The following is a 13,540-nucleotide window of genomic DNA, read 5'->3' as shown; positions in this document are numbered from 1 at the left end:
GTCTCCTACCAAATTGGATACATGCATAGAAAATAATAAACTCAGAACTGAGCAATGTTCTAATCTACATTTCTTTAGTTCTTTAGCTACCTCTCATTAACACACCATTGTCTTCTACATTCCTAAGATTTCATTCTACTAAGTTGAGTACATGCATAGCAAATAACTGACTTCATAGTTAAAGTTTATACTTTTATACTCCAATACCTCCAGCCATGTCAATCCGAGGATCAGTAACTCGGAACAAAAATATAGTGTCCAGTTACTCTTGGATGAAGAGTCTACCTTCCAGTCAGTGGAAATGTAAATTAGTACTGTATGGCAAAAAGAAATCCTCCCGCCAACTTTAGTTCTCTGTGTAAATAACGATATGAAACACCTTGTTCTTGATGACAAGTGACTTGTAGCTTGCACATCACAAAGGTGCCCCATTCCAATGAGAATATCTACTGCCCACCCCTTCATAGTCATTGCCATCGATGGGTTCATCACTGTCAATCAGCTGGGGGTGGGAGGGGATCCCAGTAATTAGAAAATGTCCAGAATCCGACATGTAGTAACAAGTTCACTTTGTAGTGTTGTGGAGCATGACCAGCGCTTGAAATAATACCAAAAATCAGGACAGATTGAGCCAAGACACAGGTTGATTGAAGGCAAAAATAGCCTATTCTCATACAGAGGGAATACAGTCAGAGAATTTAGACGTACAGAAAAGCTGGATGAACTCAGCAGGTCGGGCAGCATCCGTCGAAAGAAGCAGTCAACGTTCTTTCAACGGATGCTGCCCGACCTGCTGAGTTCATCCAGCATTTTTGTACGTCTTGATTTGACCACAGCATCTGCAGTGTACTTTGTGTTTACAGTCAGGAAATTTGTTGGTCAGTCAGGATGCCTGATCCGTGACATGTTAGAAGATGAGGAGTTCATATCTAAACATAGAAACAGAAGTCTGCAATATATTACAGGCCCTTCGGCCCACAATATCATGCTGACCATAAAACCTACTCTTGAAACTGTCTAGAGTTTGACTACCATATAGACCTCTATTATTCTAAGCTCCACGTACGTACCTAACAGTGTCTGAAAAGACCCTGATTGTATCCGCCTCTACCACCGTCGCTGGCAGTGCATTCCATGCACCCACCACTCTCTGTGCGAAAAAATTACCTCTGGTATCCCCCTTGTACCTACTTCCAAGCACCTTAAAACTATGCCCCCGCATGTTAGCTAGCTCAGCCCTGGGAAAAAACCTCTGGCTATCCAGACGATCAATGCCTCTCATCATCTTATACAACTCTCTCAGGTCACCTCTCATTTTCCATCACTCCAAAGTTTACTCAACCTATTATTATAAGGCATGCTCTCCAATCCAAGCAACATCCTTGTAAATCTCCTCTGCACCCTATTTAGAGTATCCACATTCTTCCTGTAGTGAGGTGATCAGAATTGAACACAGTGCTAAAAGTAGGGCCTAACGAAGGCCTTTTATATCTGTAATAGTACCTCACCGCTTTTGAACTCAGTCCCATGGCTGATGAAGGCCTTCTTAAAAACATTGTCCAGCTGCGTAGCAGCTCTGCATGAACTATTGACACAGATCCCAAGATCTCGCTGATCCTCCAAACTGCCAAGGGTCCTATCATTAATATTGTATTCTGTCTTCAAATTGGACCTGCCAAAATGAACCAACAGGTTGAACTCCATCTGCCAATTCTCAGTCCAGTTCTACATCCTATCGATGTAACGCTCTACTGTTCAGACTATCCACAGTTCCCACTACATTTGCGTCATCGACAAACTTACACACCCACCCTTCTACTTCCTCATCAAGGTCATTTTTAAAAGTCAGAATGAAGAGAGAGGAGGGGTCCCAGAACAGATCGCTGCAGAATATCACTGGTCACATCCTCCATGCAGAATACAGACCATCGACAACCACTCTTTGCCTTCTGTGGCCAAGCCAGTTGTGGATCCGCAAAGCAGCTCTCCTTGGATCCTTCCTCGTTACTTTCTCAATGAGCCTCGTATGGGGAAACTTATCAAAAGTCTTACTGAAAACCACGTACACTACATCCAATGTTCTACCTTCATCAATGTTACATCCCCAAAGAGTTCAATCAGGTTGGTAAGGCATGACCTGCCCTTGACAAAGCCATGCTGACTACCCCTAATCTGATGCTCATAAGTCCTCCTGCTTAGGACCTTCTCCAACAAATTGCCCACGACTGATGCAAGACTCACTGGTCTATAATTTCCTGGGTTACCTCTACTCCCTTTCTTGAACAATCCTCGGGTGCTTCTCCCATCCCTATTGATGATAAAAAGATCATCGCCAGATGCTCAGCAATCTCCTCCCTCGCTTCCCACAGTCACCTGCGGTATATCTCAACATGAGATGAACTGGGTAATATTATGATGGAGCCAGAGCTCACATTGAGAGATCTTATAGAAACATGTAAAATGATGAAATGGATAGATAAGATTGCGGCAGGAAAGTTGTTTGCACTAGTAGATGGGACTAGAACTTTAACATTGGGGGCATTTGGGATGGAGATGAAGAACTGTGGTGAATCTGTGGATTTCTCTGCCCAATGAAGCAGTGGAGGCTACCTCAGTAAATGCATTGGAGACAAAGTTGGATAGATTTTTGCAAAGTAGGGAAATTAAGGGTGATGGGGAAAAGGCAGGTTGGTGGAGATGGGCCAGGTGACGTTCTCGTGCTCCAATTTCTTACGTTCTCACCACAGACTAAAATCTCACTTGAAAAAATTGTCCTTCACGCATTGATGTCCTTTCAAATATTTTTACAGGTTTGAAATGGCAGAACACTTGTGCAGTGTGTCTTTGCTGTCTCTTTCTGGATATATAAGGAGTGGCCAAATATTTTCTTTGCAACAACAATACATCTGTTTTTGATTCTTGGAGATGAATTATCTCATCCCAGCTGGAAATATGTTTTGTGTCTGAGTTGAAGTTTTCTGCTGTAACTCTGTGAAATCCACTGGAACCGGGGTGCTGAGAACACACCAGCATTTGTTCACTGAAGATCAGTTCTTCAACTGCATTGATTGTGCAAGGGATTCAAACATCTGACATTCTGAATTGCCAGATGATTGATCGCAGTGAGATATCATTCTCCTTCTCTCAGTGTGGGAAAGGATTCACTCACAGCCTACCCACAGACACACCAGTGAGTTCACAGTGGGGAGAGGCAATTCACCTGCTCTGTGTGAGGGAGGGGAACTACTCAGTCATCCAGCCTGAAGATACATCAGCAAGTTCACACCAGAGTGAGATGCTCCACTTGTTCTGACAGTGGGAAGCAATTCATTCCGTTGTCGATGCTAAAGATAGATCCAAAAATTCCCTAGTGAGAGGACGGTAACCTGTTTACATGGTGGGAAGGCGTTTACACACTCAACCACGCCACAGTGACACCAGTGAGTTCACACCTGGGAGAGGCCAATCACCTGCTCTGAATGTGGGAAAGGATTCACTCAATCATCCCAACTGAATGAACACCAGCGAGTTCACACTGAGAAGATGCCGTTCACCTGCTCAGACTGTGGAAAGAGATTCACTCATTCAACCACACTACAGAGACACCAGCGAGTTCACACTGGGGAGAAGCCATTCACTTGCTCCGAATGTGGGAAGGGATTTACTCAGTCATATCAACTGAAGGTTCATCAGCGAATTCACACTGGGGAGAAACCTTTCAGCTGCTGTGAATGTGGGAAGGGATTCGCTGACTCATCCCACCTTGTGCAGCACTACCGAATTCACACCGGGGAGAAGCCATTCACCTGCTCTGAATGTGGGAAGGGGTTCACTCAGTCATCTCATCTGAAAGTACATCAGCGAATTCACACTGGGGAGAAACCGTTCAGCTGCTCTGAATGTGGGAAGGGATTCGCTGATTCAGACTCCCTTGTGAAGCACAGCCGAATTCACACTGGGGAGAAGCCATTCACATGCTCTGAATGTGGGAAAAGATTCACTCGGTCATCTCATCTGAAGGTACATCAGCGAGTTCACACTGGGGAGAAACCGTTCAGCTGCTCTGAATGTGGGAAGGGATTCGCTGACTCATCCCACCTTGTGCAGCACTACCGAATTCACACCGGGGAGAAGCCATTCACCTGCTCTGAATGTGGGAAGCGATTCACTCATTCATCCACACTACAAAGACACCAGCGAGTTCACACTGGGGAGAAGCCATATACTTGCTCCGAATGTGGGGAGGGATTTACTCAGTCGTATCAACTGAAGGTGTATCAGCGAATTCACACTGGGGAGAAACCGTTCAGCTGCTCTGAATGTGGGAAAAGATTCACTAAGTCATCTCAACTGAAGGCGTATCAGCAAATTCACACTGGGGATAAACCTTTCAGCTGCTCTGAATGTGGGAAGGGATTCACTCACTCATCGCATCTGAAGGTGCATCAGCGAGTTCACACTGGGGAGAGGCCATTCACTTGCTCTGAATGTGGGAAAGGATTCACTGCGTCATACTCCCTTGTGAAGCACTGCCAAATTCACACTGGGGAGAAGCCATTCACATGCTCTGAATGTGGGAAAAGATTCACTCGGTCATCTCATCTGAAGGTACATCAGCGTGTACACACTGGGGAGAAACCATTCAGCTGCTCTGAATGTGGGAAGGGATTCGCTGACTCATCCCACCTTGTGAAGCACAGCCGAATTCACACTGGGGAGAAGCCATTCACGTGCTCTGAATGTGGGAAGGGGTTCACTCAGTCATCTCATCTGAAAGTACATCAGCGAATTCACACTGGGGAGAAACCGTTCAGCTGCTCTGAATGTGGGAAGGGATTCGCTGATTCAGACTCCCTTGTGAAGCACAGCCGAATTCACACTGGGGAGAAGCCATTCACATGCTCTGAATGTGGGAAAGGATTCACTGACTCATCTCACCTCGTGAAGCACAGCCGAATTCACACTGGGGAGAAGCCATTCACGTGCTCTGAATGTGGGAAGGGATTCACTGAGTCATCCAACCTGGTGAGGCACTGCCGAATTCACACTGGGGAGAAACCATTCACCTGCTCAGATTGTGGAAAGGGATTCACTCAGTCATCAGGCTTCAAAGTCCATCAGCGAGTTCACACTGGGGGACGCCAGTCACCTGTTCTGATTGTGGGAATGAATTCGCTCAGACATTTCAACTGACTGAACATCAACTGCTCAGACGGGAAGGAATTCACTCAGACATTACGGAGCGAACATCAGCGAGTTCACACTGTATAGAAGCTGTTCATCTGCTCTGACTGTGGGAATTAATGCATACATTCATCTCGGCTAACAAAAGACCAGACTGTTTTCAGCAGTGAGAGGACGTTGACCTGCTCAGACTGTGGGAAGGCATTCACACACTGATCCTCACTGCAGAGACAGTGGTGGGTTCACACTGTGGGGAGGGTGGTCACCTGCTCAGACTGTGGGAAGGCATTCACACACTGATCCACACTGCAGAGACGGTGGTGGGTTCACACTGTGGGGAGGGTGGTCACCTGCTCAGACTGTGGGATGGCATTCACACACTGATCCACACTGCAGAGACAGTGGTGGGTTCACACTGTGGGGAGGGTGGTCACCTGCTCAGACTGTGGGAAGGCATTCACACACTGATCCACACTGCAGAGACAGTGGTGGGTTCACACTGTGGTGTGGGTGGTCACCTGCTCAGACTGTGGGATGGCATTCACACACTTATCCACGCTGCAGAGACAGTGGTGGGTTCACATTGTGGGGAGGGTGGTCACCTGCTCTGAATGTGGGATGGGTTTCAGTCAGTCATTCATCCTTGTGTCTCCCAACCAAGCTTTGACCCAACGTGAATCGGAGAGATCAGATGCTTGAGAGGACGTAATTCACTCAGGTTCACCGACCGAGTATTAAAGGCAGTGGTTCAGGGCAGGTTATTTTTGAGCTTTCAGCAGTAGCCAATCTGTATTTCTATGTTGGATGAAATTTTAAATTGACACAAAACTTCAATCACTTACACTAGATTCACAAAAACAACAAGCAAGTATTTTAGTTCTTGAAGATGCCGCTCGCCAGAGAGATCGCATAATTGAAACTCTGCAACAACAGCAAGCTTCGACTTTTCAACTGCTGGATCGTTATAAATCTAAAATCACTGATCTTGAAAACCGCTCTCGAAGACAAAATCTCCGGATAATTGGGATTCCGGAAAAATTTGAGAACGGCAATCTCACTGTATTTTTCTCCAAATTTTTAATGGATGTCTTCGGCTCAGAAGTACTGGATACCCCTCCAATAATTGACCGTGCACATCGCATTTCTCATTTTCATTCAGATTCAAGTTTGAAACCACGACCTAATACCAAAGAGCGTTTGATTCGGGCTGCCCGGAAAAAGGGTATCATCAGCTTTCAAGATCTTAAATTCCGTATTCTGGAAGACTATAGTCCCGAAGTTTTAAGGGTTTTATATCGGTTATGTCGGAAATTCATCAAGAAGGCTACAAGCAAGCACTGTTATTTCCAGCATATTTGAGAGTTGCTCTCAATGATGGAACTTATCGGCTGTTCAAATCTCCAGCGGATTCCTTGAAGAATAACACTTTATTGTTTCTACGAGTTGACTAATGTAAAAATAAGTTTATAGATTTGGATCTTTTATAAAATGATGATTTTTTTTACGTGATTGCTTACACGTATTTCTTACACACAGTAAAAGTCCATTTTTGGTTTATTCTGAGTTCTTTTTATATTATTATTCTGTTAGTTGTGAAAGTAATTCATTGGGTTTTCTTTTAAGTTCATATACACTTTTTTATATTTTTAACATTTAAATATTAAGATTTTTAAAAAAATAAAATGTCGTTTCTTCTTCCCGAAAGACCTTAGTGCTTGGATATGTCATATCTGTTTTGATGTGTCTGAATAAGTTTAAGGACTTTCTTTTAAAACACTAATACAATATTATCCATTATGGGTTTTAAATTATTGTTTTAAATCCTTTTGTTTTATATATATGTAATACTAATTGCATACTTTAATCTTTCTAACCCTTTCTTATAATATGGGTGGTTTGTATCTTTTATTTAACTTTTTTTGTTTGAGTTGCCGTCTTGAGACATGGGGTAAATTTAGTATTAGATTGCTTGCTTGCCTCTTTTTGGTTTTGAGGGTGGAGGGAGGGGGATTTCTTTTTGCTTGCTTCACACTTAGTTTTACTTCCTGGCCTGATTCGAAACGACAAAAATGGTTGCAGTGTCATGACCTCCGGTTCCTCCTTGAACTTACTTCCCTCTTCCAGATACATGAGTTCATCTTTTTTTTAACCTTATGTGTTAATTGTAATAAATATTGGCAATATGGATAAGATTATTAATTTTGTTTCTTGGAATACTAATGGTTTAAATCATCCGATCAAACAGAAAAAAAATATTCAAAGTATTCCACAGAATGAATGCTAATATTATCTTTGTACAAGAGACTCATGTGAGGAAGGTGGATAGTCAATGCTTTTTTAGTTTTCAACAGAATCACTCGAATTCCCAAGCCAAAGTAAGAGGCGTTTCCATTTTTATAGATTCTTCAACCTCCTTTATACACTATGAAACAATTTCAGACCCACAAGGTAGATTTTTGCTTATTACTGGTCTACTTTTTAATCAAAAAGTTGTTTTAGTTAATGTTTATGCTCCAAACACTGATTGCCCTGAATTTTTTAAGTGTCTATTTACATCCTTTCCTAATTTGAATCAGTATATGCTGATAATGGGTGGGGATTTTAACTGTTGTTTAAACCTTTTGATGGATAGATCTAAGCCCACCCAAGCTCTTCCGAATAAATCAGCCTCTCTTATTAATTCCTTTATGATTGATTCTGGAATTACCGAAATTTGGCATTTTTTACACCCCAATGACAAGAGTTTTCTTACCTTTCTCAATTTTATCATAATTATTCAAGAATTGATTACTTTTTTATTGATCACCGTTTACTTACAGATGTTATTGATTGTAAATATGACTCCATTAGCATTTCTGACCATGCACTTTTGAAGCTATCTATTAAGACATTGGACTCATCTACTAATGCTAAATCTTGGAGGTTCAACTCTATTTTATTGCAGGACTTAGACTTTCTTAATTTTATTAAACAACAAATCGATTTGTTTTTCTCAACAGCAGAGATCTCTAGTGGAATTTTATGGGACACTTTTAAAGCACTTATTCATGGACAGATTATTTCATACTCTGCTGGAGTTAGGAAACGAACTAATTCTAAAATATTAACATTGGTTGATAAAATCAAAGCAATTGATAAGATTTATTCAGTGACCCCCCAGCAAAGAACTTTATAAAGAAAGAGTTGAACTTCAAATGGAGCATCGTTTGTTAAGATCCTCTTCGATTGAAAATCAGTTAATTAAATCTAGAACCCAGTTTTATGTACATGGAGATAAGTCTGGCAAATTATTGGCTAATCAATTGAAAACTGCTTCGGTTAAACGACAAATTACTAGGATTCGTAAACGAGATGGCACTCTTGACGATAAATAAAGAGATAAATAAAGCCTTTCAAGATTTTTATAATTCTTTATATCAATCAGAATTTGTTGAGGATTCTTCTATAATAGATGAATTTTTAAGAAAATTGAATATCCCAAAATTAACAACAGAGGATAGTGTATTCCTAGATGCACCTATTATGGAAACTGAAATAAAAAAGGCTACTTTTTCAGTGAATTCTGGTGAAGCTCCTGGTCCGGATGGTTATACTGTAGAATTTTTAAAATCCTTTTCCTCTATACTTTCTCCTTGGCTTTGTAAAATTTTTAAAGATGCGTTAACTATAGGTATATTGCCACAATCTTTTTATGAAGCCTCTATTTCTTTAATTCTTAAAAAAGATAAAGACCCCACTGAATGTGCATCCTATCGGCCAATATCCTTGCTGAATACGGATTTTAAGATTTTTTAGTAAAATTTTGGCCACTAGATTAGAAAATATATTACCTCAATTATTTCTGAAGATCAGACTGGATTTATTAAAAACCGCTACTCATCTTTTAACATTAGAAAATTAATTAATATTATTTATACTCCTTCACCCAAAATACCAGTATGTGTCATTTTCTTAGATGCTGAAAAAGCATTTGATAGAGTTGAATGGCCATATTTATTTAATACGTTGCAGCATTTTAATTTTAGTTTGAAATTTATATCATGGATTAAATTAATATACTATAAACCCTTGGCTTCGGTCTTTACCAATAATCAAAGATCTTTTTTTTCAGTTATTCCGTGGTACAAGGCAAGGCTGTCCTTTAAGTCCTTTACTATTTGACATTGTTTTGGAACCTTTAGCTATAGCCATTCATGAATCACCTAATATTTTGGGTATTACTCATGGGGAAGGGACGTATAAGTTATCATTATATGCTGATGATTTGTTACTATACATATCCGACCCTGAGAGATCTATTCCTGCTATTTCGTCCTTGCTTGCTCAGTTTAGTAACTTTTCTGGTTACAAATTGAATTTTAATAAGAGCGAATTATTTCTATTAAATATGCAAGTTCCAATTTATAAACATTTACCATTTAAAGTTGTCACAGATTATTTTACTTATTTGGGTATTTAAATTACCAAAAAACACAAAGATTTATTTAAAGTTAATTTCTTACCTTTAATTGACCAAATTAAGCAACTTGTTACTTGTGGTCTCCATTAACTTTGTCATTGGTTGGTCGAATTAATGCTATTAAGATGATGATATTACCCAAATTCTTATATTTATTTCAAGCATTACCAATTTTTATTCCTAAATCTTTTTTTGATATTATTGACTCCAAAATATCTTCCTATCTGTGGCAGAATAAAAATCCTAGACTAAGCAAAAAATATTTACAGAAGCCTAAGAAGGAGGGTGGTTTGAGATTTTACTATTGGGCAGTTAATATACGATATTTAATATTTTGGACACAAGAATCGACTATAGCAGCTTGCCCACAATGGGTAAATTTGGAATGTAAATCTGTACAAGACTTCATTGTTTTCAATTTTAGGATTTTCACTTCCTTTTTCTTTATCTAAATTGAATAAACAAATAACCAATCGTATAGTTAAACATGCATTGCGAATATGGTTTCAATTTCGTAAATTTTTTGGCTTGAATAAGTTCATCTTATCAAGCCCTATAATATCTAACTTTCTTTTCCGGCCCTCTTTTATGGATCAAGCCTTTGTTTTATGAAAAACAAAAGGTATAACATGTTTTCTTGATCTATTTTTAGATAATAGTTTTATGTCCTTTGAACAGCTATCTAATAAATATAATTTACCTAAAACTCATTTTTTTAGATATTTGCAAGTTAGAAATTTTTTGAATAATGAGTTACAGTCTTTTCCGAAACTATGTCCATCGGACATTACGGAAAAAAATTTAGCTCTGAATCCTTGCCAGAAGGGTTTAGTAGCCATCATTTATAATATGATCATGAAAATACAGCCAGAAGTATCAGAAAAAATTAAGAAGGAATGGGAAAAATAACTTCATTGCCTTGTACCCACTGAGCAATGGGAGAAAATTTTACAATTAGTCAATTCTTCTTCTATTTGTGCTAAACATGCCCTAATACAATTCAAGGTTGTACATAGAGCTCATATGTCTAAGGATAAACTTGCTCGATTTTATTCTTATGTTAATCCAACCTGTGACAGATGTCATTCTGATGTTGCTTCATTGACCCACATGTTTTGGTCTTGCCCTTGTTTGCAAAATTACTGGAAAGATATTTTCGGTACTATTTCAACAGTTCTGAATATCAATTTCCAACCGCATCCTATTACTGCAATTTTCGGTTTACCAATGGTGGATAATAGTCGTTTATCCCCCTCATCTCGACGGATGATTGCATTTGTTACATTAATGGCTAGAAGATCTACTTTATTGAATTGGAAAGAAATTAATCCTCCAACTATATTTCAGTGGTTTTCTCAAACTATCTCTTGTTTGAGCTTAGAAAAAAATAGAAGTGTTGTCTTTGATCCTTCAGTTAAATTTGAAGAAACTTGGAGACCATTTATTCAACATTTTCATATGAGTTAAATTGTCTTTTCCTAAACCTCACTTTTATTATCTTTAATTATTTGGATGGAGGTTCGGAGTTATTGGCACTACTGTATATATTTGACATAATGCAATGGCCCATGTTGGTTAGTTTTCTGGGGTTTTTTTTTTACTACTTTTGTTTGCAATTACCATGTGTTTGGGAGGTTATGATATATTGATTGTCATCTATTTGAATGTTTATTTAAACTATTAACTATGTACTCTCAAACTCTCTGTATTCATGTTTCATTTATGTTTATTTAAAAATTAATAAAAAGATTTAAAAAGAAAAGAAAGGATGGCATGTTGTCTCCTGCATGCAAGGTTCTGATATATGGGCTGGTCGAGTAACGAGGTTCTGCAAAGGGAGTTCAGGGAGTGAGCTGCTAAGTTAAAGGGCAGCTCATCCAGGGCTGTGATCTCAGGACTGTCATCTGTGCCACGTGCCAGGAATCGGAAGATTATACTGTTTAACACATGGCTAAGGAGTTGGTGCAGGAGGGATCTTCTGAGCTGGTGAGGATTGCTGTGTACAGAGGAGTGTGAGTGTGTTGGGGGGGAGAGCACATCGTTGATGGAGTGCGACTGCGCAGGCAGTCACTCACACACAGACACATGCAGTGGAGTGTGAGGGAGGGGAGTGAGAAGGGAAAAGGGATGAGGAGGATGGAGTTAGGGCTCCTTCACAAAGTCCCAGACTCACCCACCCCACCCCCTTTGGAATTGGTCCCATTCCTTGGGGGCTGGGAATGGGCACTGAGTTGCCTTGTCAAGAAGACAGCATCAGGTTAACATGCTTTGATAATAAATTTACGTTGAACTTGAACATTGAAATGTATTTTTTGTAAAACATGTCTTCTTCTTCTCCATGTGGTTTGTGCGTTACACGCTTGGGTGATCATGGCTTTCCACATCGAACAATCGCACGCAGCATCAATGGTATCTCGCACACTTAGATCTGTTAGTTCTTTCACAGTGTCCATATATTTTCTTTTTTGCCTTCCTGTTCTGCATTTCCCAGGCATACGGCCTTGTAATGTAAGGCATTCTATTTCTCCCTTTCTGATGACGTGGCCCAGTAATTTATGTTTCCTCTCACTCAAAGTTCTTATTAAAGATCTTTTTGTATGGGCACGTTGGAGCATTATCTCATTAGTTACCCTATTCCTATATGATATTTTCAGCATCCTTCTAAGAATCTGCATTTCTGTTGCTTCGAAGTTTCTTTGGAGTTCTGGTGTTACAGTCCATGTTTCTGAAGCATACAGCAAGATTGACCAGATGTCACATTTTAGTGGCCTAAGCCTTGTTATCATAGAATTGTGTCTGTTGGTAAAAGTCGGTTTCATTTTTTAGAAGTTGGTTTTGGTAATACCAATTCTTCTTTACTTCCAGCATCTCATGATATAGACAGATAGACAGACATACTTTATTGATTCCGAGGGAAATTGGTTTTCGTTACAGTTGCACCAACCAAGAATAGAGTAGAAATATAGCAAAATCAAACCAGAAGTAATGAAATAATAATAAGTAAATTATGCCAAGTGGAAATAAGTCCAGGAACAGCCTATTGGCTCAGAGCGGCTGACACTCCGAGGGAGGAGTTGTAAAGTTTGGTGGCCACAGGCAGGAATGACTTCCTATGCATCTCGGTGAAATGAGTCTTTGGCTGAATGTACCCCTGTGCCTAACCAGTACATTATGGAGTGGATGGGAGACATTGTCCAAGATGGCATGCAACTTGGACAGCATCCTCTTTTCAGACACCACCGTCAGAGCGTCCTGTTCCACCCCCACCACAAACTTACAAACTTACAAATGAGTTTGTTGATTCTGTTGGTGTCTGCTACCCTCGGCCTGCTGCCCCAGCACACAACAGCAAACATAATAGCACTGGCCACCACAGACTCGTAGAACATCTTCAGCATCGTCCGGCAGATGTTAAAGGACCTCAGTCTCCTCAGGAAATAGAGACGGCTCTGACCCTTCTTGTAGACAACCTCAGTGTTCTTTGACCAGTCCAGTTTATTGTCAATTCGTATCCCCAGGTACTTGTAATCCTCCACCAGGTCCACCACCAGCTCCTTAGTCTTTTTCACATTAAGCTGCAGAGTATTCTGCTTGCACCATGTAACAAAGTTTCCCACCGTAGCCCTGTACTCAGCCTGATCTCCCTTGCTGATGCATCCAACTATGGCAGAGTCATCAGAAAACTTCTGAAGATGGCAAGACTCTGTGCAGTAGTTGAAGTCCGAGGTGTAGATGGTGAAGAGAAAGGGAGACAGGACAGTCCCCTGTGGAGCCCCAATGCTGCTGACCACTCTGTCTGACACACAGAGTTGCAAGCACACGTACTGTGGTCTGCCAGTCAGGTAATCAATAATCCATGACACCAGGGAAGCATCCACCTGCATCACTGTCAGCTTC

General features: G+C 40.3%; 1 protein-coding gene across 1 annotated transcript in view; it reads left to right on the top strand.

Moving 5' to 3' along the window:
• LOC140722011 (uncharacterized) overlaps nt 1–13,540 on the top strand; it is a 156,617-nt gene that overhangs the window by 28,787 nt on the left and 114,290 nt on the right. Inside the window, 1 exon segment of the mRNA XM_073036825.1 lies at nt 3,372–5,191. Coding sequence (XP_072892926.1) covers nt 3,372–5,191 — 1,820 coding nt within the window.

This window comes from Hemitrygon akajei, unplaced genomic scaffold (genome assembly GCF_048418815.1).
Source record: "Hemitrygon akajei unplaced genomic scaffold, sHemAka1.3 Scf000067, whole genome shotgun sequence".
NCBI lineage: Eukaryota > Metazoa > Chordata > Chondrichthyes > Myliobatiformes > Dasyatidae > Hemitrygon > Hemitrygon akajei.
This window is presented reverse-complemented; position numbering and strand designations above follow the sequence as displayed.